Source organism: Brachyhypopomus gauderio, chromosome 7, assembly GCF_052324685.1.
Source record: "Brachyhypopomus gauderio isolate BG-103 chromosome 7, BGAUD_0.2, whole genome shotgun sequence".
NCBI lineage: Eukaryota > Metazoa > Chordata > Actinopteri > Gymnotiformes > Hypopomidae > Brachyhypopomus > Brachyhypopomus gauderio.
In genome coordinates this window covers 1,963,495-1,989,394 of record NC_135217.1, presented here as the reverse complement: position 1 = coordinate 1,989,394, position 25,900 = coordinate 1,963,495, and the positions used below count along the sequence as shown (strand labels likewise).

General features: G+C 44.0%; 2 protein-coding genes and 1 long non-coding RNA gene across 3 annotated transcripts in view; 2 read left to right on the top strand and 1 right to left on the bottom strand.

The window, feature by feature from the left end:
- Window positions 1–1,923: 1,923 nt before the first annotated feature.
- Window positions 1,924–8,109, bottom strand: gltpd2b (glycolipid transfer protein domain containing 2b). Its single transcript, XM_077010897.1, has 4 exons — window positions 5,881–8,109; window positions 4,775–4,833; window positions 4,488–4,663; window positions 1,924–4,390 (listed from the first exon to the last, which is right to left on the bottom strand). Exons 1-4 carry the CDS (start codon window positions 5,948–5,950, stop codon window positions 3,754–3,756), a joined length of 942 nt encoding a protein of 313 aa, XP_076867012.1. The 5' UTR covers window positions 5,951–8,109; the 3' UTR covers window positions 1,924–3,753.
- Window positions 8,110–8,908: 799 nt separating this feature from the next.
- chrne (cholinergic receptor, nicotinic, epsilon) lies at window positions 8,909–15,535 on the top strand. The gene is made up of 12 exons (XM_077010857.1): window positions 8,909–9,298; window positions 9,919–10,052; window positions 10,158–10,202; window positions 10,724–10,833; window positions 11,628–11,783; window positions 11,917–12,020; window positions 12,434–12,634; window positions 12,856–12,970; window positions 13,368–13,482; window positions 13,743–13,950; window positions 14,498–14,631; window positions 14,747–15,535. The coding sequence occupies exons 1-12, from the start codon at window positions 9,235–9,237 to the stop codon at window positions 14,912–14,914; spliced, it is 1,554 nt and encodes a 517-aa protein (XP_076866972.1). The 5' UTR covers window positions 8,909–9,234; the 3' UTR covers window positions 14,915–15,535.
- A 1,588-nt stretch (window positions 15,536–17,123) lies between these two features.
- Window positions 17,124–25,900, top strand: part of LOC143518434 (uncharacterized) — a 32,140-nt gene continuing 23,363 nt past the window's right edge. The window contains exons 1-3 of the long non-coding RNA XR_013132175.1: window positions 17,124–17,270; window positions 23,967–24,041; window positions 24,901–25,027. This is a non-coding gene — a long non-coding RNA (uncharacterized LOC143518434). The remainder of the gene's footprint in view (window positions 17,271–23,966; window positions 24,042–24,900; window positions 25,028–25,900) is intronic.

Genomic DNA, 25,900 nt, shown 5'->3' with positions numbered 1-25,900 from the left:
GCAGGATATTTTAGCCCAAATAACATTAGATCAGTTGGAACTTGTGGCCCTTCTGCACTAGAGCAGTACTGCAGATACCCGGATGTGCTTATTCCCACAGTGCACAATACGACCGAAACCTCTTTTTTCTGCTCCTGGTGTCAGACAACAGAGACTGCAGCGCTTGCAGGTCTACAGCAGCCTCCCTGCGGCCTGAACGTGCTGCTGTGCCCTCGTAGCATTGTACTCCTAACGAGATCCATGTCAATTTGACACGGCTGCTCAACTGCATCATACCGAACAAGGTGGCGACCGAGCTGCGTAGCGACACGTTAAGGTCGAGCAAGCCCAGTGTAACCATATATTGGCGCTGGGCATCCCAGTATGGCGTCCGTGCACTCGCCTTTCACTAGATAATTTACTATTGCTCAGCTATCCGGTTCTTCTTATAAGGGACAGAAGGCCTTCATTAATCTCTTACTAAGGATGAAAGTGTCCTCATTAATTCTATTCTCTTACTACGCAGAGAATGTGTTCACATTATTTCTATTCTCTTACTAAGGAAGAGTGAGTCTTCATTAATTCTATCCTTTTACTAAGGAAAAGTCTGTCCTCATTAATTATATTCTTACTAAGGAAGTATCCTCGTTAATTCTATTCTCTTACTACGGGAGTATCCTTGTTAATTCTGTTCTCTAAGGGGGCGTGTCCTCATTAATTCTCGCCTGTGTGTGTTCTTCTATTAGCCTAGATAAATCCATCACTTCCCGATTTTGCTGAATTAGCATAATGCCTTGGGGAAATTTTACAGATCCCATGTTGTTCTTGGGTCTGACTGACACAGACCTATGTAAAACACATGGCTCTATGCAGGGGTGTAGCAGCAAATTCTGGGCCCTGTACACTCTCAATGTCAGTGGGTCTCTATAAATGCCAGTAAATGAGGCACATGAGCAAAATGGGCCCCTCTCTCTACTCGGGCCCTGGGTAGTCAGGTCCACTTTCCCCCCCACTACCACGCCTGTGGCTCTATGTCAAACACATGGCTCTGATAGGTTCACTCTCCCATACCGTAATAGGCTCCATGGTTCTGTTCTTTCTTTACTGCGACTATGCAGTAAATGCGCCACCTGGTGTAATATTTGAGGTTCTGTGGAATGTTGGTGCCATCTTCAGTCCCCTAGATGGACCCAAGTTTATGCAATGGTGCCCTCTTTCGGTAGTTAATGGGACATGGTTGCAAGAAGTTCTTGTTATCAAATGACCTGCAAGAAACAATTTTATACAGCTCTTCTAGATATATATATATATATATATATATATATATATATATATATATATATATATATATATATATATATATATCCTGTGCATAACAGGATGAGCATCTTCCTGATTATTTTGATATACGTGAAGCATTTTTAAAGGGAATACATATAAATGCGTATAGTAAATGAAAACTTTAAACAGAATAAATATAGACATGAGAATCTAGTGTTTCTTATACTGCAGCACACTGACCAATCACAATATACTGTTATTGCGGTTTCCATAATTCATTTGCGTTACAATATATTGTGAAATCTTAATTAGGAAGTGACCTGCAGTATGTGGATGCGCGTGTGTGTAACTTGATGGCTGCTGACCAAAGTCCATTGTGCATAACAGGATCAGCATCTCGCTGTCATAAACTCTGATATGATAAACAGAGGCCTGATAGAAGGAACAGAGCAGCAGCTAAAATCAATGCTTGCATAAGAGTATTTGCCAATAACTGTGTCCTGCCACAGAAAGCAAACGTGCAGTGCAGCTCTGGGGAAGCTGGGCATATTTTCTACATATGCAAAAAAAATTCTAATTAAAATTTCCAAAATAATTTCAAAGAATTTAGTAAAATATATTTTTTATTAATGCTCATGGTTACATAAGCCAATTTGTGTTTGAACACCCCAAAATATTCAGTGGAAGCACGACTTTGTGTGCTTGTGTCTTTCCTGTCACATGACAAGGCCGTTAAGCTTGTGTGATACGTCACATGCTAATGTATAACAATTTTTAACAAATGACTTATTTTTGAAACGTACAGGATCAGTTATAATTGCCTTCAGAGCCTACATAACCAGACAGTTTTATTCCTTTCAAATCAGCCATTCCTTGCAAATAAAGTAATTATGTTTTAAAAGTACATTTTAAAACATAATTGTATATATTAAGCAAACTAAAGATGGCATAAACAAAGCATCATGACTGTGGTACTGTGGCCAACTTTTGAAGATCGCTTGACGGCGGGGGGGGGGGGGGGGGGATTGGCGAACGTAAAATGGACACGAATTAAGCGTTATATAGCAATCTATCGCCAGTGGTTGGCGCCAGAGCGAACTATTAACTCATTGAATCATAGATGTGGATCAGAGGTAAATAAACTAGATTTTTTTTTCGGCGTGAGATATCGGAAGTGTGGCGTGAGAGCATGTGAAAACGGTCAAATGCTTGTGTCTCACACTCAATGCGTGAGAGTTGGCAACCCTGGTAAGGTCACAGCACATACAGCAAAGGAGCAGAATGCTAGCAACCTCAAAACACAGTATGCTACTAAAACAATTACCCAGCATGCTAATTACATCAGTGAAGACATAAGTGGTGCTAATGACAGCAATGAAGACATACGTGACGCTAATGACAGCAATGAAGGCATACATGATGCTAATGACATCAGTGAAGACATACGTGATGCTAATGTGAGCAATGAAGTCATAAGTGATGCTAATGACATCAGTGAAGACATACGTGATGCTAATGACAGCAATGAAGGCATAAGTGATGCTAATGACATCAGTGAAGACATACGTGATGCTAATGACAGCAATGAAGACATACGTGACCCTAATGACAGTAATGAAGGCATACGTGACGCAAATGACAGCAATGAAGACATACGTGGTGCTAATGACAGCAATGAAGGCATAAGTGATGCTAATGACAGCAGCGAAGGTATACGTGATGCTAATGACAGCAATGAAGACATACGTGACGCTAATGACAGCAATGAAGGTATACATGATGCTAATGACAGCAATGGAGACATACGTGGTGCTAATGACAGCAATAAAGACATACGTGGTGCTAATGACAGCAATGAAGACATACGTAACGCTAATGACAGCAATGAAGGCATAAGTGATGCTAATGACAGCAATGAAGGCATACATGATGCTAATGACATCAGTGAAGACATACGTGATGCTAATGACAGCAATGAAGGCATAAGTGATGCTAATGACATCAGTGAAGACATACGTGATGCTAATGACAGCAATGAAGACATACGTGACGCTAATGACAGCAATGAAGGCATAAGTGATGCTAATGACAGCAGCGAAGGTATACGTGATGCTAATGACAGCAACGAAGACATACGTGACGCTAATGACAGCAATGAAGGTATACATGATGCTAATGACAGCAATGGAGACATGTTAGTGATGCTGAGATACAGTATGCTGGCAGTAGGAACATTCTGGTGATTCCATATGGACCCAAAATGACACACGTTATGTAAGTAACGTGGCAGGAACACTTCGGTGTACTGGTACCATACAGACATACAGCATGGTAGTGATTCTGCTAGAGGAGGGTGACCATACATCCTCATTTTACCACACGTCTTTTTGTTGGGATCTAGGATTTGCATTCCTGGTGGGATCTCCTGTGTTTCTTATTGTGATCTCTAACACGCTGCGTGTCTTGTCATGACGTCTTGTGCACTGCAGTCCTTTACGGCAGTGCTAGCATGCCATGCTCCTCCAGCGCCAGCTGGGTCCTGTCGTACACCTCCCCGATGGCCCCGCTCAGCCTGTGCAGGATGCTGGCTCCCTCCACCGCCGTCTTGGCGCACACCAGCCTGTAGAAGAAGGCCCTCTCGGGCATGGCGTTAAACGCCAGCTCTGCCGCCTGCTTCACCCAAAAGGTGTGGTGTTGGGCCAGCGTGAGGCGGTAGGTGTCGCGGCAGAGCTGTGCGGGACTGCGTCCTGCCTCCCCCTCGTCAGCCAGGCCCTGCAGGAAGTGCTGCAGCCAGAGCAGGGCGCGGTGCAGCCGGAGGAGGGTGCGGCAGCCGGACGCCGTATATCGGCTGAAGTCCACCAGGCCGCGTGCCAGCTCCGCCCCCAACATGGTGCGCACCGAGACGTAAGCCCCGCCCTCGGCTCCACCGGGGAGTTTGCTGTAAGAGCTGGGGAAGGGCTCGGGCAAAGGCAGCGAGGATCCTCGCCCCGCCTCCACTGAAGACGCCCACTCTTGGGCCCGCCTCTTTATCTCATCCTCCTCTTTCTTGGCGAGATCACGGATTATGCCGGTCTTCGTTTCAATTTCCTGGGATATTAAACCCATGATTGGCCCCAAGGTCTTCAAGAACCTGAGCATGGAACATAGAGAGAGAGAGAGAGAGAGAGAGAGAATGATACTCTGGGAGTCATTAGAATGGCCCCTCCCCTGCATGCATGCTTTCTTACTTGATGAGCTCATCCCAGCTGGCCAGGTAAGGCTTCAGCAGCACGTCATTGGTTAAGACAGGTGCAGTTTGAAGATGCCTCAGCAAATCGGCAGCCTGGAATTTCTGGCCTGGGCACATCCTCAGTGTAGTTAAGACATCGTCTTCTGAACTGTTATGTGCATGCAAACTTGTGGACTTAAAGACAAATAGACAGATTACGGGAGTATGAGATTGATAGTATAATGATGCAGGGGGACAAAGAGAGAAAAACTGCCGATGTTGAGAAGATGGTTATTTTACATTTACCTGATCACTTGGAATTAAAATCTTCAGGCAATATTGCCACTGCTGATCCAATGAATTGTCTGTGTAAAAGGAGAGACAGACAGAGAGACAGAGACAGACAGACAGACAGAGACAGACAGAGAGGAAAAGAGGGAGAGATATAGATAATAACACCATCAATTCTGCTTATCAAAGTACATTCGTCATCATTCATAAACGTAACCTCAGCTAAACATTCATATCGATGTACAAACTCCCACACCCCTCAAGGTCTGTTAGTAACTGTGCATTACTAAAACATATTGCTATGTGCACCCAGAGCCTGTGTGTGATTCATTTCTCGATTCACACTGCAGCAATGCCAAGACTTCTACTCTCAACATTATTACAGCACACATAGATTCCTCACCACTGGTACACTCAAGCAACACACACAAATACACATGCGCACACATTTGAGGAAATTAACATTTCAGACTTTGTTATCAAATGTTTTGATTTAGCTACTGATGTAGTAGCTAGGAAATCAAACAAAATAAAACTTGAGGCAAAAATGCTAATAAAACCTGGACCCTGGGACCCTTTTTATAATAAAACAGTACAAGTGTGAACTGAGGTTCATTATATTGATGATAGCTAATGCCAAACCAGACAGGAGTCTCCACTTAACACAAAGGAGATAAAAAAAGCAGAATAATTTGCATTGTGTGATAAAAGGGCACACGGGTGTGTGTGTGTGTGTGTGTGTGTGTGTGTGTGTGTGTGTGTGTGTGTGTGTGTGTGTGTGAGAGAGAGAGAGAGGGAGAGAGAGAGAGAGAAAGAGATTAAGCTGTAAACAAGAGATTAAGTAAGTAATTTATATGTAGGAGAGTGAAAATGAGCAATCCACCAGATTATAACATACTATGGTAATCCACCAGAAACGCAATCTCGTTCAGCTATGCACTCTGTTGTAAAGTCTGAATGACAATAAAGTTCACTTTGACTTTGACTTATAACATACTATGGTAATCCACCGGATTATAACATAACGGCAACCAAAGAAGTTGTGTCATTATGTCAGTTGGGAATAAAAAGCCCCGGATCGCTGTGAGAACGTTGCTGGAGCATAAGGGGCAGTGACTTACAAAACCACAGAGTGGAGAGGAGGACACTGATGAAGACGATGGCGAAGGCGGCCCTGCCTCTCACTCCCATGCTGGCCTCACGTCTGCGCCGGCGAGCCGCACACAGGCTCACGTCACAGACACATTTCCTTCCCTGTGCATTCTTTGAGCGTTCCTGGCTTCCCCCTCTGCTCCTGTGTCTCAGGACGGTTTCACCAAGATGTCTTCATGTTTAGTCCTTCAGAAGCGTCTTTCCGTGTTTCTGTCTCCTCTTCACAGCGATGGTACGTGTTTGGACTCCCAGTAGACTCCCAGGGGTGTATAATACTCTCTCTCATTGTTTTTTTTAGTCTGAAGGTCCATAGGTTATATGTAACCAATCACTCCTTATAAGGCAAATGTCCTGTGTCCTAGAGTAACCCCTGACATACATACACTGCATTATATAATACTGAATCACCACACTGTCTCTGACATGTGGTAGCAGTCTTCCAGAGTGCTAGTACGCTGTACAGTGGATAGCAACAGTGACAGAAAGCAGACGTTACTATAAAAGTGAAATACAGGCTCAAACTGTTCAGCCTCAATCTCGATAATCTCTCTAGAGTTTCTCTCTATAATGAAACCTCCCATTCTGTTTGCCCAGTGAGATTCATAGAAATTCAGGGTTTATAGTGGGCATATCTGGAGTAGCACCCAGGAACATCACCAACACAGACACCTGAAGCTTTAACGCGACCCAAACCCCTAACCTCTCAAACGCCAGTAGGTGTCGCTAAAACACAGAACCTTGCCGATATTGACAATAGCACAGAATCATACCACGCTGCCCAGGTACTATGGTGAAACTAGGGTCCTTGAGATGGATGAAGACCAGGTAAGATTAAAAAAAATCAGGTTATATGATATTGCTAAAAGTTCTGATGAAACATAAAGATAATAAACATTTTTTTATATAATGAAATAAACCTGACTTGGTAGTATCACCGAAATTGGTGGTTTAAGAGTTCCGTCTCTGTCTAATTAATATTGGACGACTTAATTTACTCATCTACACGCGCATTGTCATCAAGAAGATAACCAATGTTAATTTGCCTGTTCTAAAACACAAGGGGTCAACAACAACAAAAAATGAAGCAAACCTTTTTTAGTTATTAGTCTCTTTGAGTTATTAGGGGGAAGGCTATTCACAACGTTATTGTGAAAAACAGCTCGAAATTAGGGAAATAAGACCACCACAACTAAGGAATGTTTACTGTTAGTTTTTCAGTGCAGCATCTGAAAGCTACACGGAACAACGGCTTTGCTGACTTCGTGAAATCTTCACATAAGTACAGGCTGAAGAATTTTAACAAAGGTAAAAATATTTCTGCACTAAGGAAGAAATCTGGTGAATTTTCTTTCTTTTTTTGTATTAGAAAATCCCTATATGGAGTCTTGGCTTATCAGTATCCTTATGGACAAATCCACAGACAAAAACAAACACACACAAAAAAGACATAATAGGTACCAAATAAAAATACACATAAAACAGAGATTACATGTTCCAAGAATGATAACCACATGCAAACTTAAATTTACAAGAGCAGCAATGTATAGCTATTAAACATCCTTACAAATATATGTCTCCATATCCTTGTGTTGACAAACCTTTTTGGAGTACAAGGCAAAATACCATGCACTGTTTCCGGATCGTTTTCACAAAATAAGCAATTTTGCTGCAAAGACCTGGTACAACCCACGTCGCCTTTCTTGTCAGTTCTCAGGCTAAGTGAGGTTTGCTGGACGTGGGTTTCCGGTTCTTCTATCATAGCCCGTCTCGACTTCCATTAGTATTAATAGCGGGCTGTACATGCCAGAAATGCGCACCCATGTCGCTCGTTTGCTGTGAGATCGTATGACTGTGAAAATTGGACATCGTACTTAACAAGATTTCCGAATCTATATCGGTCGTCTGGTTAACGTCTTAGTTGTTCTGGGCTTTTTTAGGGGGTGCGATTCAAAGTCATTTATAACACTCGCAAGTAGAAAATAGCTTTCTCCCCCTTTATCCGGGATCAGCCAGAAACAAATACGTTGCGCGTTTCACCGGCAACATTACGCACAAGTCCCTGTGCCCGTCCACCGCCAACTACTGTTGCATAAGAAGACATATTATACGTTCTGACCCGTGTGTATCATAATTCATCATTGTGTTATGTCGTGTCGACACACACATACATACGTCTCCCCCTGTTTTGTTCGGTTGTGGCCAGCGCTGTTCACTCGGTCAGATAGTCGGAGCGCTATTTATAGGGCCAGAACAGCGAGGCGGGATCCGGGCCAGCTCACTATACACCTGTTTCACATGATCCCTCTCTGCGTCCAGCAGAGACAAGCTTCTCTCCTGCGTAATTGTGGTCACAAAAATATTATTGATGTTGTTATTCGTTTATACGAATAACAGGTTTAACCCTGCTATTATTGGTGCTAGTTATGATATTATAAGGACTCTTCTACGACTTTCTACGACAGTGCGAGATAAAGCTTCGGTTTAGGGTGGCGGGTACTGATTTAGGTCGGAAAATGCGGGGTTTTCAGATTCCTGTTTCCTTTGTCATCCTGGACAGAGCCGCTAATGCATTCCTTGATCAATAACTATTATTCTGTCATTCTACATGTCAAAGCAACAATATCTCATTTACCGCCCAAACGAAAAAAGTCTATTTAGGAAGTTTGCAAAGGAGTGAAAATTTATATATATAGGCCTATATATAATATTCTCAGTTCTCATTGGTCATCACACCCTTTCCTTGCCAAAATGAGGAAAGATTAATATCACTATACCATACTTAAATATTGTAAATAGATCTCAGCTTTGGTGAGTAAAACATAAATTTTTATACATTTCTAGATCTAGCTAGAGAGGTTATGGTTTGATCTGGCGTGTTGTATGGTCGTGTTTTTAACCCCCGTGTGTCCTCCTTCTGGGGGTGTGATGTTCTACTGCTGGGGGTTATTAAAGTGGTCACTATACTTACTTCTGTTAGAGCTTTGAACTTGAACCCCTGTCTCTGCTGTCAGCGAATTTTCTGGCTATTAATACCAGCTCAAAGTGGTGATGAATTAAGTCGAAGATTTGCCTACAAACCGTAGTCACTATCAGAATGTAATCACTGTCGAAATCGTAACGGTACCTTTTATTATAAGCGGCCGAGCCCGGGAAACTTTAACGTCGCGTGTAACGGTGCCAGATATCACTGTAACCCGAGCCGAGCGCAGCGACAGCTGAGGTGTATGGGAGGGACCGTGAGAGAGAGGGTGAGGACTCGGATATAACTCTCTTCTCGCTTTCTCTCTCCTACCAAGTCCTGCTTAGTTCTGAAGACCACGGCAATGGCAGCCCGGTCCGTTTGGACGTGTTTGATCGCGGCCGCGCTCGTGGTTACAATAGCGCAAGGTAGGTGTGTTAACGGTTCTCTCTCTCTCTCCCTCTCTCTCTCTCTCTCCCTCACTCCCTCCCTCCCTTCCCCTGTGTCTTTATTGTCTCTTTCATCACTGTCCAGGTACATCATGCCCTCCTTCGTTTTTGTATTTTTTCCTCTGCGTTTCTATGGTGCAGAACTTTTAGTGCGTGCGGGCAGCTGTGCAGCGATCTGCGCTGTTTACATGCGCTAATATGACACCGTTGGTCAGGCATGTACATGTGTGTGGGTGTGTATGTGCGGGTGGGTCAGGCATGTACATGTGTGTGGGTGTGTATGGGCGGGTGGTATGGGAAAGAAAGCAAGGAGAGTGAATGGAATCTGTATTTTTGAGCCGGAAGACAGTGCCACGATTTCAGTGATTTTGCACCAATGTTGTCACCTACTGTCAGAAAGGTGCTCATTGTGGAATTTTGTGTTTATCTAGTTTAAACTATTTTCCGGGATTTATTAGCTTCTATAAAGAGTTGTGATTGACTCATACATCATGTCTGCATCCTCCCCACTATCTCCCTATGTCTGTTTGTTTCTTTCTTTCTCTATCTGTCTGTCCTTCTCTGTCTCTCTGTCTGTCTTTCGTTCTTTCTCCATTCAGTCGGTGGAAATGAGGAGTCCGATCTTTTGGCCAAAAAGTTCAAGAACTACAATAAGTTAATTCGTCCAGCGAAACACGCTGGTGATAAAGTGGAAGTTCAGGTTAAACTCACCCTCACCAACCTCATCTCCTTGGTAATGACCCCTCCAAGCGACCTTTGTACACAGTAACAGTCACAAAACTGGGTTTACACTAGATACCGCCTTAGTTTGATTAATGTTTCTCCTGACTGTTGGCAGAATGAGAAAGAGGAGACCCTGACCACCAGTGTGTGGATTGAGATGGTGAGTAAACAGCTGATGTCATAGCCTTAGACCCGCCCACATCCCCCCCACTCCTGTTCTGACATCATGCACTGTGGGACCGTGTCCCAAAACTTCCTCAGCTTTACTGGTTCACTAGCAAGTGAAGATAGGAAGGGGGGCTATAACAGGCCACAGGCTCCGCCCCCCCAAGACCGACCTCACCTTCACGCCGGTGGTGAGACTGAACTAGTATGGGAAGCTCATAGGTTCATTTGTGCCTTATTCTTGGTTTTGCCAGATTTCATCTTTTTTTTTTTTTACCTTCTCTCACTAACTGAGAACACAGTGTGAGGTCCACTGGGTGTGTGTTGAGTATTCAGGCCTCCCCAGTTCTTGACGGGATTGAGGTTTGGTGACTGTGCCAGTAAAGTGATGAAGAGGATTAACACCTTTGCGCTCCTTTTTCTCTCTTATATTTAAGCACTGTTTTATCTATCACTCGTACTACTTTCTGTCTTCTCGTCTGTCTTTCTCTCGACCCCTGCCTCTCCTCACCCCAGCAATGGAATGATTATCGCCTGGCATGGAATGAGTCAGAACACCACGGCATAAGTTTGATCCGTGTACCTTCCAACTCTGTCTGGCTGCCGGACATAGTGCTGGAGAACAAGTGAGAGTTCCTCTTTGCTTCTGTCTCTCTGTCTGTCTCTCTGTCTGTCTGTGTCTCTTTCTCTGCTCTTCTGTTGGAGCTTGGTGGTGTCCAGCCCTGGTCCTGGGGTCCTAAATCGCTGTAGAGTTTGAATGTGCTAAAGGCCAATTTTATCTGTGTCACATGCACCATGTTGGGCAGTGGGATAACTGCAGTGTTGGGCAGTGGGATAACTGCAGTGTTGGGCAGTGGGATAACTGCAGTGTTGGGCAGTGGGATAACTGCAGTGTTGGACAGTGGGATAACTGCAGTTTTGGACAGTGGGATAACTGCAGTGTTGGGCAGTGGGATAACTGCAGTGTTGGACAGTGGGATAACTGCAGTGTTGGACAGTGGGATAACTGCAGTGTTGGACAGTGGGATAACTGCAGTGTTAGGGAGTGGGATAACTGCAGTCTTGGGCAGTGGGATAACTGCAGTGTTGGACAGTGGGATAACTGCAGTGTTGGGCAGTGGGATAACTGCAGTGTTAGGGAGTGGGATAACTGCAGTCTTGGGCAGTGGGATAACTGCAGTGTTGGGCAGTGGGATAACTGTAGTGTTGGACAGTGGGATAACTGCAGTGTTAGGTGTTAAAATAATTCCTTCCTACTCATTTTTTATACATTGGTTCATCAGCTGTCATCCTTCTGTTCAACATGCTGTGTTGTTTTCTCATATGTTCAATAAACAGGATGGCAGAGGGAAAATAATTCCTCTCTCTCTCTTTCTCTCTCTCTTTCTCTTCCTCACTCCCTCTATCTCCCTTCTCCTAGCATTGATGGTAAATTTGATGTAGCATATTATGCTAACGTGCTCATTTACCCCGACGGGTCCATTTACTGGCTTCCCCCGGCGATCTACCGTAGCACGTGTGCCATCGAGATCACCTACTTCCCCTTCGACTGGCAGAACTGCTCCCTCGTCTTTAGGTGGGTCCACGGGAAAGGCTGAAGGTCCCAGGAGGGGCAGGACCATCACCCTCACTTTATGGTGGATGTGAGAAATCCTGCCTTCTATCCATGAATGTCTCTTAATCATGTTTCTTTTGGCCCTGATTGGTAGGTCTCAGACATACAGTGCCAATGAAATCAACCTCATTTTGGCATTGGATCTTGAGACTGGATTGCCAATCGAGTGGGTTGTTATTGACCCAGAAGCCTTCACTGGTAACACACATACATACACACACACACACACACACACACACACACACACACACACACACACACACACACACACACAAAAAACACTAGGGTCTGTCCTCACTCCCCTTCCTGCACCCCATTCAGTCCCCCAGGGGGCTGTGGATCCCGGTTGAGAGTACGCTGTGCGCAATTGGCTGCCGCTTCTTGCCGGTGTGTGATTGGTTGTGTACGAGTTGTATCCGTGTTAAAATTGTAAAGCGTCCTTGGGTATATAGAAAGGCGCTATATAAGTTGAACATTCATTCATTCATTCATTCACTATGACAAAACCCATCCACAAACATTCTAAAAAGTCAAATGGATTCAATCAGCATCACTCCAAACCAATCACCTTTCTGCCTGCACCTCCCTCAGCCAATCACCTTTCTCTACAGAGAACGGGGAGTGGGCTATCAGGCACCGGCCAGCACGCAAGCTGACCAACCCTCGCTACTCCCCTGAAGATCTGGAGTACCAGGAGATCTATTTCAACCTCATCATCCAGAGGAAGCCGCTCTTCTACATCATCAACATCATCCTGCCCTGTTCGCTCATCTCCTCACTGGTTGTACTGGCCTATTTCCTACCCTCCAAGGGTTAGTGTGGATCCGTGTGTGTGTGTGTGTGTGAGGGAGGTGCGTTTGAGGTGGTTACTGGCCTTTTTGTCTCTGCTGTTCTCTCACACTTTTACTCTCTCTGTCACTCTTTCTCTCTGTGTCCCTATCACTCTGACTTTTCCTTTCATTGTTGTCTCACTCTCTTTTTTGCTCTTCTTCTCTTTTCCTCCGTGTCCCTCTGACACCACCCACACCCTCAGCGGGAGGACAGAAATTGACAGTATCTATCTCCGTCCTCCTGGCTCAAACTGTCTTCCTCATTCTGATTGCTCAGAAAGTTCCAGAAACATCTCTGTCCATTCCTCTCATCGGCAAGTGAGTGTCTGAGTGTGGATTGGAGTGTTTGTGAATGAGTGTCTGAGTGTGGATTGGAGTGTTTGTGAATGAGTGTTTGAGTGTGGATTGGAATGTTTGTGAATGGGAGTGTTTGAGTGTGGATTGGAGTGTTTGTCAATGAGAATGTTTGAGTGTGGATTGGAGTGTTTGTGAATGAGAATGTTTGAGTGTGGATTTGAGTGTTTGTCAATGAGAGTGTTTGAGTGTGGATTGGAGTGTTTGTCAATGAGAGTGTTTGAGTGTGGATTGGAGTGTTTGTGAATGGGAGTGTTTGAGTGTGGATTGGAGGGTCTCTGCACATATAATTGCACGAATCGTGTTTTTAGTTATTTTGCTTTTCCAAATGTCCACACTCTGACCTGAACCTCCTTCCCAGGTATGTGATCTTTGTCATGTCCATGACCACACTCATCGTCACCAACTGCATCATCACCCTCAACTTTTCCCTCCGCAGTCCCAGTACACACAACATGTCCAGAACCATCAAACATGTACGTCTCTTGGGGGCGTCTGCCTCTTGTCCACATCATTCTACATTAGGGTAAATACAGAAATATGTGTGTTACAATTAGCATATTTTTTATAAATATTAGATTTTTCCAGATAATATGTATTTGTATTTCAGTTTGATTTGTGTGTGTCACACAGCTCTTGGGAAATTTAATCTATACAATTTTTGAGCTGTATTGTCATTCTCTCTCTCTCTCCTTCACTCCTTCCCTCTTTCCCTCCCTGCGTCCCTCCCCAATAGATTTTCTTGGAGATCGTTCCTCGTTTCCTGGGTATGGCCCCTCTGGTGGACGAGGGAGAGGAGAGCGGAGAGGCAGACGGGAGGAGAGAGAGGAGACGTAGTTCCTTCGGGCTGATGCAGCGGGCGGAGGAGTACGTCCTGAAACAGCCTCGCAGCGAGATGATGTTTGACAAGCAGCGGGAACGACACGGCCTGACACGCTCCATCGGTACGTGGCCCCACACCCAGCCTGTCAGCTCTGTCTGGGCCCTACATGGGACATTCGCACCTGCTTCCATAAATCGTCAAACTTTCTTTAGTAATGAGCAAAATGTTCTTATTCAAGGAAAATGGGGGTGCCATTTAAAATGATGCAGCATCAAGGCCCAACATATAAGAGAACATGAACAAGTTATATACAGAATATGAATCAAGAATCTGAACACGAATGTTTATTAGGTTTATATGATATTTTGTACCATATTTTGGCTTTTGAAGCACAGATTTTCAAAAACATCCAATTTTAAAACACTAGAAAATGGATAGGGCTGCATAAACAGAATTTTATTGTATAATTAGACATAAAAAATCTTAATTTTGAATCATACATTTGCTAATGTATGATAAAAAATTCAGATTTTTTAATGTAAATAAGTAAGTAAATATTAAGTAAATTAAGTAAATATTATACAAGTCGAATACTACGTAAAACTCAAATCTGGTATTGTCCTGTAGATATTTATGTGTATTTTGTGTGCATCTGTGTCTCCCTCTAGTGGACACTATAGACGTTAGCAGCACTGCCAGTCTGTATAAGAGTCTTGCCCAGGCAGCACCGGAGATTAAAGAGTGCGTGGATGCCTGCAACTTCATCGCTGAGTCCACGAAGGACCAGAACGATGTTGGATCTGTAAGTGTGGCTGTGTATTTGTGCAAGGGGATAGATGTTAAGTTTATGTTGCTGCTGTCTTTCTTTCTCCCCTCTCTCTGTTTTCTTACTGTCTGTGTCCCTTTCTCTCCCTCAGGAGATGGACAGCTGGGTGTTGATTGGTAAGATGCTCGATAAGGTGTGTTTCTGGGCGGCCATCTTGCTCTTCTCCGTTGGCACCATAGCCATCTTCCTCCAGGGCCATTTCAACCAGGTGCCTGAATACCCTTTCTCCTGGGAGAAGAAAATGTACGCTCCCGAATAAAAGAGCATGTGTTCACAGCTCTGGGCAAACGAAGAGAGAACGAAATACGCAGACAAAAAGAGACTGAGGCAAGCAGAAAGTTCCAATGTGGTGTTCCACACATACAAAATGTTACTTGTATTTCTAAACTTCTTAAACAGCTATAATCTCCCAGCTATGACAAACAGAGCTCACACTCGGGCCCAGAAAAAGGCTAAAGACTCATTTATGTAGCGGCAGAACTTTGGTCGTCGTGCTGCTGTGTCTGCGGATTGTACCACCCGAGTTGCAGGGGGTACAGGGGACGGCAGACCCAACCAAGCGCCTGTTCTGTGGGCCATGTGTATTCTGTTTCCGCCTAACCAACACAAACCAGCGGGTTTTGAATGACACTGGCTAGGTTTACAACACATGATGCCGTTTTACCTCAAGTTGCTCTCATCAATTTTGGATTGTCTCCCTCTTCCAAGCAGTTATGGGGAAGTGAACTTGTCTCACTATTTTCTTACTGTCACCTTTATGAATATGGGGCTAGTTTTAATGGTGAGAGTGTAGACGGTTGTCATTCTTTCTCAAATTGTTTATTGGTTGAAACAGCTTGTTGTAATGTTATATTTAAATGTGTTTCTAATGGTACAGTTATGTCTGCTGTACTGTCTAGATTTCTTCTAACAGTGCTGAGCTTGTCAGATTTGCTGTAATTGGCAACATATGTGAAGTCCATTTTGAGCATCAACTTTGACCCCTTACTTTGAGTCTGGATGCACAAACATTGGTCTTATGACCTTTCAGCATGGGGCAAACCTGCAGATTTTTAGATGGTATAATATTACATGAGAAGACGCATTAAGTCAGGGTTTTTCAAACTATGGGTCGCGACCCTAAAATGGGTCGCGAGGCAAAAAAAAAGGGTCGCTAAAAAATAAATGTTAATATATTTAATAAATTATTTTTATAGCGCGCGACTGCGCGAACGGCGGAGGCGTTAATACTTGGCGATCGATCGCGATATAATAGTTAAACTCCGTCAACAACTTACGTTCGCCACCCCCCCCCCCCCCCCCCCCCCCCCCCGGGCAACAACATACGTTCGCCACCCCCGTCAACAACTTACGCTCGCGACCGAGTATACTGTATATATATTTCTTAGTAGGCTGGGTCGCGGGAAAAATCAGGGACAAAATATGGGTCGTTAGAAAAAAAGTTTGAAAAACACTGCATTAAGTAATGATGTCAAAATACCTCATTGTCCATCTGACAGGAATTCAAAAACATGCAAACATGGTCTCGTGTTTGTCCAGTACGATCCTTTAGAATAAAGCTAAAAGCTGTTGTTCAGCTTACTGCTGAAATGAAATAAGTCAATCGTTTATTGTAAGTAACACACGTGTTCATCGTTGTTGCTACTGTATTGAGTTATAAATTAGAGAACGCATCATTTGTATATGCGCGTGCAAGATGAATCTTTTACTTGGATCTGTTCGGTACGTTGAAGTGTGCACAACCACTCACTGGGTTGATTCATTATGTGTTCAGACTGGTTTTTTCACTCCTGCCCTCGGGATGATACTTCCTAACATAAACATGCAAAACACAAAAATTTCAGTAAAAATTCAGCATCGTTTGAAAACACGGGACAAAACGTTTTTCTCCACTAACGTGGAGGGTGGTGTCCACTTTAATCATGTCGGTGTCCCTTAGTGTCACACTGATATACATATATAATATATTTATATATAAATAATCCTCATGATTATTGCTGATCCTTTCTGGCTATGCCTCTCCCCACAAAAAATGCCAATTTAATTGCTATTACAATTCTCGAGACACTCTTGCCAAAATGACACACAATATACAGCTGGAGGCTCCATTTCTAATAAAGTCACCGAGGTGTTAACGGGACGTGCCGTATATTTCCAGCCAGGCTGCCGGTATGGGACATGTTGCAGGTCGACGCCGCCGGTGCGCAGATCCCGGTTGATATGCGACATGCAGAAGACGCGGGAGCGACAGAGGCGACGTTAGTGTACCTGTTTACGAACAACAACCCTGCCAGTCTTCTTAGGACATGTGGGGAGTTTCTCCCCGGGGTTTCTGGTACAAAAGACGTTTGCTTCTGCGGGTATTTTCAGGCAGATCAAATACTCTTAGAGAATTGTGGCTGCAAGCGCCACGACGCAGGACAGATATTCACATGTTTACGGTAAGTGGGACCTGTAGGATTTTGCCTACGTAGAAATATGACAACAGTGAAGTTGCTTGTACGTGAGGGTGTGGGACGAACACGGGCTGGACGTTTGGGCGCTCAGGTGTATGATTTAGTGTGTTAACCTTTTTTACCACTCGACCTCTTCTGATCTCGACGCAGTTGTAGTAGGTGAGTAAGAGCTCTTAAGTCGAGAAGATTCATTCTGCACTACGGGGGTCAATCACAACACGCCAGTGGGTTTCTAAGTCCCACTTTAACGTTGCGGGGTTTCCTATGACGAAACGACGTTTTCTAGTAGAACTTCACGCCTCCGTTTTACAACTTACACCAAATATAAGTTCATCATGGCATGTGAAACTTCACTGTCGGAAAGTTCTTCCGGGAAAATGGGTGGAGGATCTAAGAGGGGTTCCAGAATAACCTTAAAACTAATGTCCACCATCCCTGGCTGAAAACCTTCGTGTGTCTTCAGAGATGAGGTTTCCATCGTGATCGTTATCGTGAACTGTGTGTACTGATCACATCAGCTCGGAGGTTTAGGAGTTTGGACTCTGCCATTATTTCTGTGTGTGTGTGGGAGGAGGCGGGGGAATATATGGTTGGAGATTCGGAAATGAATGACGCTGGATTTCCGTCTCGGTTCTTCATTTTCTGACACACACTACAGTCTCGCACCCCATCGTTAAACGTCATTCTGCTTATGTGCACGCGTCTCGTATGAAGGGGTGTGAGGTGAGTCTATGGGCTCGTTTTCCACTCCGCCTCCTGGATTAAGTGCATTCTGCAGGATAAAGTTTGACAGAACCGAACTTTAAGTGCAGGGGTAACCTAAGCACGATTCGGGCTTGAGAAACGCGATTTCTCCTAATACGGGTGCGGTGGGAATGTAACTGCAGCGAATCTGTTGCTGCTTGATGTAATCAAAGTAAATATTGTTCTAAGTTTTGCTGCACTTTCTGCACGAGGGTCAAGAAGCGTAGGGTACAGGAGCTCGCGGGCAAAACAGTTGCCATAGTGACCTCATGCAGAGGCAATCCGCATGCAAACTGTGTAAAATGGGAGTGTATAGTGTGCATGTGATTTGGCTTTTGTTAACGATCGGTTTGGCCCTAAAGAAAACGGGTTTACTTTTTTGGTAGCACTAGTAAGACTCGAGACAGTTTTTAAAATGTTTGTGTTGTTTAAAGCATGATGAAAGAGCAGGTCAAAATGACAACTAACTTGTAGGCTTGTCAGGGAAAATGCAAGTTGACAGAGCGAACAGATCTGGTGAACCTCATGAGGAAGTTTGACCACTGCTGTTGAAAAGCCACAAATGTAAGCTTTACAAGGGAATTTATGATTCCAAAGGGTAGAAATATAGCATAGACCTCTACTTTGCTCAGAGACGGGAGTTTTTAAAATGACTCATTAGGTGGAGTTTGAATGACATCTTGTCTAAATGACACATCTGTTCTCGTCTGCTCCGATCATCCTGTAGTGTTTCTTCAGCAGAATGAATGTTGTAAATTACGTGATTGCCAAAGTATCGCGTGTCTGTTCTGCCTCTTTTATAACTAATGAAAAATGAAATCCTGCTGATTTTGTCGGTGCCGTACGTTTAGTTTAGTTGTTTTTGCACGCATGATTCAGCTCCTTCACCGCAGTACAATTATAATGGAGCGTGCGTGCTCTCCCAGTCGGGCTGGTTCCAACATAACGGTGTTAACACTTGGTGGAGGTGCCGGATCTTCTAGTATAAACCTTCCCGACTGGATTCCGATGGTGTGACTTTTTGATGGTGTATTTTTCTATAAGTCATTTATTCAAAACTTTCAGAATGCGGCTAGAGAGAGGAACTGGAATTGCCTAACCTACCCTCTCTCTCTCTCTCTCTCTCTCTCTCTCTCTCTCTCTCTCTCTTTCTCTCTCTCTGTTTCTCTCTCTCTCTCCCCCTCTGTCTCTCCCTCTCTCAAGATTCAAGATTCTCTCTCTCTCTCTCTCTCTCTCTCTCTCTCTCTCTCTCTCTCTCTCTCTCTCTCTCTCTCTCTCTCTCTCTCTCTCTGTATTCAATAATGCTTTATTGGCAGGACTGTAACAATGTATACTGTTGCCAAAGCAATGAAACAATAAACAAACATAAATAATTAATAATACCGTCAGTGGAAAATACATGTTTTACATTAAAGAATTAAAATAAATAAAATAAAAGAGGTTTACAAAATCATACACATTAATACTAACAATAATAATGAACTGATTAATAAAGTTGTAATGATTAGTAGTGATTAGTGTGACTGGTTGTCTCTCAGGTTGTGACAGGCTGTGATGTAGAGAGCTGAGAGTGTGATGAGGTCACTCTTCTCTCCTAATATATAACTGAGCTTCTCTGTGTTAGTGAGGTCTATGAACTCAGGACAGACGCGGATCACTCTCTGATAGTATTTCTGATAGTCTCTCTTTGTCTCCCTCTGTCTCTCTCTCTCTCTCTCTCTCTCTCTCTCTCTCTCTCTCTCTCTCTCTCTCTCTCTCTCTCTTCTCCTTTCTCACTTCCTGTCCGATTGTGTTGCGTTCACCTGAAACCCGGTGGTTGTCATGGCAGCGACAGGCCCAGCCGACCACTGAGCTGGTCCGTGCACGCACGCGACCGCACCTAATACACCCAGTGCTGTTTGTGTCTCTGGCAGGCATTAAGCCTGCTTTATACCTCCGGACACGGACGAATTTCGTCCGTCCGTACCAAACGTAGCCTCCGTAGGGGGCCACTATACCTCTTTCCGGTTCCAACGTTGTTATGATTTTTTAAAATACATCCTCTAGAGGGCAGTATAGTCAAATTTCCGGCACCGACGCACCAGCAATCTCCTCCCAGCTGTTTTTGCATCGCTGTTTATCGCGATGACCTGGCACCGTAGCAGAATGTAGCCTCTAACCAACTCGCAAAGTTTCTCTTCTAACTCGAGCGTCATTTTTTAAAGTCCAGTACTCTTCTTCATTGATTTTCCCGAATTAGTGTACGTCCGATGCTTCTGACTCTCTACTGCCCCCTGATTTGAGGTTTATATTGCTCCGTTGCTACGGATTCGTAAAGGCCCATTCACACCCTACGGTAATTACGGATACGGACCCTTTCGTCCGGTTCCGGAGGTCGTTTCATCCGTCAGTGGGTCCGTTGCCAGAGCGCTTACGAATCCGTAGTAACGGAGCAATATAAACCGCAAATCAGGGGGCAGTAGAGAGTCAGAAGCATCGAACGTACACCAATTCGGGAAAATCAATGAAGAAGAGTACTGGACTTTAAAAAATGACGCTCGAGTTAGAAGAGAAACTTTGCGAGTTGGTTAGAGGCTACATTCTGCTACGGTGCCAGGTCATCGCGATAAACAGCGATGCAAAAACAGCTGGGAGGAGATTGCTGGTGCGCTGGTGCCGGAAATTTGACTATACTGCCCTCTAGAGGATGTATTTAAAAAAATCATAACAACGTTGGAAACGGAAAGAGGTATAGTGGCCCCCTACGGAGGCTACGTTTGGTACGGACGGACGAAATTCGTCCGTGTCCGGAGGTATAAAGCAGGCTTAAGGCCCATTCACACCCTACGGTAATTACGGATACGGACCCTTTCGTCCGGTTCCGGAGGTCGTTTCATCCGTCAGTGGGTCCGTTGCCAGAGCGCTTACGAATCCGTAGTAACGGAGCAATATAAACCGCAAATCAGGGGGCAGTAGAGAGTCAGAAGCATCGAACGTACACCAATTCGGGAAAATCAATGAAGAAGAGTACTGGACTTTAAAAAATGACGCTCGAGTTAGAAGAGAAACTTTGCGAGTTGGTTAAAGGCTACATTCTGCTACGGTGCCAGGTCATCGCGATAAACAGCGATGCAAAAACAGCTGGGAGGAGATTGCTGGTGCGCTGGTGCCGGAAATTTGACTATACTGCCCTCTAGAGGATGTATTTAAAAAAATCATAACAACGTTGGAAACGGAAAGAGGTATAGTGGCCCCCTACGGAGGCTACGTTTGGTACGGACGGACGAAATTCGTCCGTGTCCGGAGGTATAAAGCAGGCTTTAAGCGCTCTGGCAACGGACCCACTGACGGATGAAACGACCTCCGGAACCGGACGAAAGGGTCCGTATCCGTAATTACCGTAGGGTGTGAATGGGCCTTTAAAGTGGCAGTGGCAGGTATTAAAGATCCTTTCAGTGGTTCGTTTGCTTTGGTCCTTCTGTGGGATAACCTCTTCAGGCATGTCTCCAGGCCTTGATGTCAATTGATTATTACCAAATTTTACATTAGTCTTCAGTACGTTGCCGCGATACATTGTCATAGCTTTGAAAAACCGAAATTATAATGCTAATTGCTCACACGAGTACATGATCAGGCTTAGGTTATTTGATCGTGGTGTGTTTGTTTACTTAATATCGGATGGCGATGACTTTTTCGTACTGTTGAAAAATTTATAGCTTGAGTTCTCCTCTTCCCTCTAGTGGCCATATTCGGCAGTGCAGGAATGGAACCGTATCGAAATTACCCTGTTATTTATATAACTAGTAGTTATATAACTACATTACACTACCGTTCAAAAGTTTGGGGTCACTTAGAAATGTTCTTATTTTTGAAAGAAAAGCCGTTTTTTTTCAATTTAGCTAACATTAAATGCATTAAAAATACACTCTAAACATTATTAATGTGGTAAATGACTATTCTAGCTGTAAACATCTGGTTTTTAATGCAATATCTACATAGATGTATGGAGACCCATTTCCAACAACCATCACTCCAGTGTTCTAATGGTACATTGTGTTTGCTAACTCTGTAAGGAGGCTATTGGATATTTAGAAAACCCTTGAAAACCCTTGTGCAAGTAGGTTAGCACAGCTGAAAACAGTTTTGCTGATTAGAGAAGCTATAAAACTGACCTTCCTTTGAGCTAGTTGAGAATCTGGAGCATTACAATTGTTGGTTCGATTAAACTCACAAAATGGCCAGAAAAAAACAACTTTCAATTGAAACTCGACAGTCTATTTTTTTTCTGAGAAATGAAGTCTATTCCATGTGAGACATTGCCAAGAAACTGAAGATTTCCTACAATGGTGTGTACTACTCCCTTCAGAGGAGAGCACAGACAGGCTCTAACCAGAGTAGAATGAGAAGTGGAAGGCCCCGCTGCACAACTGAGCAACAAGACAAGTACATTAGAGTCTCCAGTTTGAGAAATCGACGCCTCACAGGTCCTCAACTGGCAGCTTCATTAAATAGTACCCGCAAAACGCCAGTGTCAACGTCTACAGTGAAGAGGCGACTCTGGGATGCTGGCCTTCAGGGCAGAGTGGCAAAGAAAAAGCCATATCTGGCTAATAAAAGAAAAAGATTAATATGGGCAAAAGAACACAGACATTGGACAGAGGAAGATTGGAAAAAAGTGTTATGGACAGATGAATCAAAGTTTGAGGTGTTTGGATCACACAGACGAACATTTGTGAGACGCAGAACAACTGAAAAGATGCTGGAAGAGTGCCTGATACCATCTGTCAAACATGGTGGAGGTAATGTGATGGTCTGGGGTTGCTTTGGTGCTGGTAAAGTGGGAGATCTGTACAAGGTAAAAGGGATTTTGAATAAGGAAGGCTATCACTCCATTTTGCAACACCATGCCATACCCTGTGGACAGCGCTTGATTGGAGCCAATTTCATCCTGCAGCAGGACAAGGACCCAAAGCACACCTCCAAATTATGCACAAACTATTTAGAGAAGAAGCAGGCAGCTGGTGTTTTATCGGTAATGGAGTGGCCAGCGCAGTCACCAGATCTCAACCCCATTGAGCTGTTGTGGGAGCAGCTTGACCGTATGGTACGAAAAAAGTGCCCATTAACCCAATCAAACTTGTGGGAGCAGCTTCTGGAAGCATGGGGTGAAATTTCTCCAGATTACCTCAGCAAATTAACAGCTAGAATGCCAAAGGTCTGCAATGCTGTAATTGCTGCTAAGGGAGCATTCTTTGATGAAAGCAAAGTTTAAAGTAGAAAATTATGTGTCTGGACTATATTTCTATTCATTTTGCAATTCATTTAATAAATAAAAGTATGAGATTGCAGGGAAAACACGAAATTGTCTAGGTGACCCCAAACCTTTGAACGGTAGTGTATGTACAGTGTTGTAAGATATACAAAGGTTTAGAAGTTCACCACAAATAAAACACGAGCTAAGGACTTACACTCTTGCCAAAGCAGGTAATATAAAACAAGCACCTTCATACAACTTTGCTTTGAATACAGCACTGATAGGACATTAATTATCCCTTTATCTTTCCAAACGTTTGCTCCTGGCGAAAAGAGAAGAAAGTAAATTATCTCTCGATGAGCAAATCTCAGAGACTGTGTTGCAGTCAGCAAAAAGAGACCAAACAATTGTAAACTTGTGTAAAAGTAAAATGGGTTATTTGCAGAATGGTAAAATAAAGAACTTGGTGTTCAATATCCAGCTTTGACTTTATTCGCATCAAACACTAATGTCTTCATTAAGGATCCAGACACAGACCCGGAGACCTGCTTTTGGAGCATTTTAATGGCCATTTAGTGTGACCTCATTCTTCAGGAATGCTCTCTCCCACCACACACTGCTCCTCCATCAGCTCCCACTGAAGTTTTAACCCTTTACACGTGGCCTCCGAGACCCCACCCAGAAGCACCTCCACATTATTATATAGAACTGCTGCATGTATTGTTGGGGAAGGCAAGGTTATGAAAATGAGCCACTAACGAGGCTTAAAGCAAGAAGTTAAAAATTAAAACAACTCGTAGAAAGTACGTAATGAGCATGTATTGCATGTTTGGGGTTTTTATCTAGCTCATTACAATTGTCTTTGCATTTATTTACAGGTACCCATCCCAGACAATCAAATTCACACGATCTCCACTGACCCAGAAGACGTCGGATTCTTCACTTCAGCTCAGGTACTCTTTAATCCATACTGGCCCCACAGGTAGTTCTCCATGTAGTCTCTAGATCACCAGCACACTGATAGACCTGATGTGTAAGAGGCATTTACATCACAGCCAATCTGTACCTTATACAGCTTTAAACCATTTAACCCAAAATCCTCTTAATGACTTTTAATGCCCTGCATGGCCTCGCACCTGTTTACCTCTCCAACCTGTTGCACCTTCACGTTCCATCACGTCAGCTCAGGTCCTCTAACTCCGGTCTATTAACCATTCCAACACACAGACTCTCCACTATGGGTGGCAGATCTTTCAGTGTTGCTGCCCCCACTCTCTGGAACTCTCTACCTTCCTCTCTTCGCTCCTCTGCCTCTCTTCCTATTTTCAAAGCTCAGCTAAAGATCTTTCTGTTCTCTCATTATTTCCACTCTCACTGAAACTCCCTAACTTTCCCCTCTTATATATGACCATGTTCATGTAAAGCGACCTTGGGTATGTGAAAGGCGCTATATAAAATAAACTTATTATTATTTCCAGAGAGAGTTTGTGGTTTTCAGAATCGTAGTATCATTGCAGTATAATCACAATACAATGTTTCTGTCTGTATCGCACAGCCCTAGGGATTATGATATTGGTGCTGTATGTCTGCAGTCAGGTACATGGTCAGCCTTGTGCTCATGGGTGAAGTGCAGGCTGGCGCTCCGTCTCTGCAGTGTTATTAAATAATGACCCTCCACAACGCTACCATGAGCCCTACGCTGATACACTCCTACTGCAGTGGCTGTCGAACCAAAGCAGCTATGACTTTAATGTTTGTGTTGATGTGTGTGTGTGTTTATGTACACATGTGGGCGTGTGTGTGTGTGAACAGGGGAAGGTGTGAATTGTCCGCGGCGTCATGGAGGATCCAGAGGCGGACGGAGAGAAAGAGTGGAGTATTGCGGAGGAACGAACCTGCTGTCTGAGCAAAGAGCAGCTAGACTGTGTCAGGACCAGCGGTGAGAGATGCCCCCCACCCACAGGCCACCACAACCACACACAGGCCACACCCACCATCCACAGGACTCCACTACCATTTGTTTTTACAAAAAACATAAGAGTGAGTAAAGCTAGTGGCTAACAGTCAAATATAAAAAGTCAACAGACTTTTAGTTTGAAGTTTTTTCTGAAGGTGCCAACTCCATTTTGTCCAAGTGAAGTTTAAGAATTTTGCTGTCGAGCGCATTCACGCTGTTTGATCTACTAGCTGTCAATCACATCGCCACACCCCTTTTAATAATCTGATCCTTAAAAAAAAGTATGACCTCATCTTTAGATGTAACATCAAATAACTTCTTTAAAACCTGTTTATTGTAACGATAATAACGGAAGGTGCTCTTACATAATTGACAGAACATAACAGCCCGAAATACATATTTGATGCGTAATATGTATTCAAAGTTTGTTGTGAGCAATTCGCTTACATGGCAATAGGCAGTTAACAAGTAGTACTGCAGGCAGCCACTAGAGGGCAGCTGACACGTGGAGGCTTCACTTTTCACCCGTTATTGTCCAGTCCACTTACATATACGGTTTCACTATAGTGTAGAACAGGGTTTTTCAAACTATGGGTCGCGAGGCAAAAAAAAAGGGTCGCTAAAAAATAAATGTTAATATATTTAATAAATTATATTTATAGCGCGCGACTGCGCGAACGGCGGAGGCGTTAATACTTGGCGATCGATCGCGATATAATAGTTAAACTCCGTCAACAACTTACGTTCGCCGCCCCCCCCCCCCCCCCAGTCAACAACTTACTTTCGCCTTTCGCCACCCCCCCCCCCCCCCCCCCCCCCCCGGGCAACAACATGCGTTCGCCACCCCCGTCAACA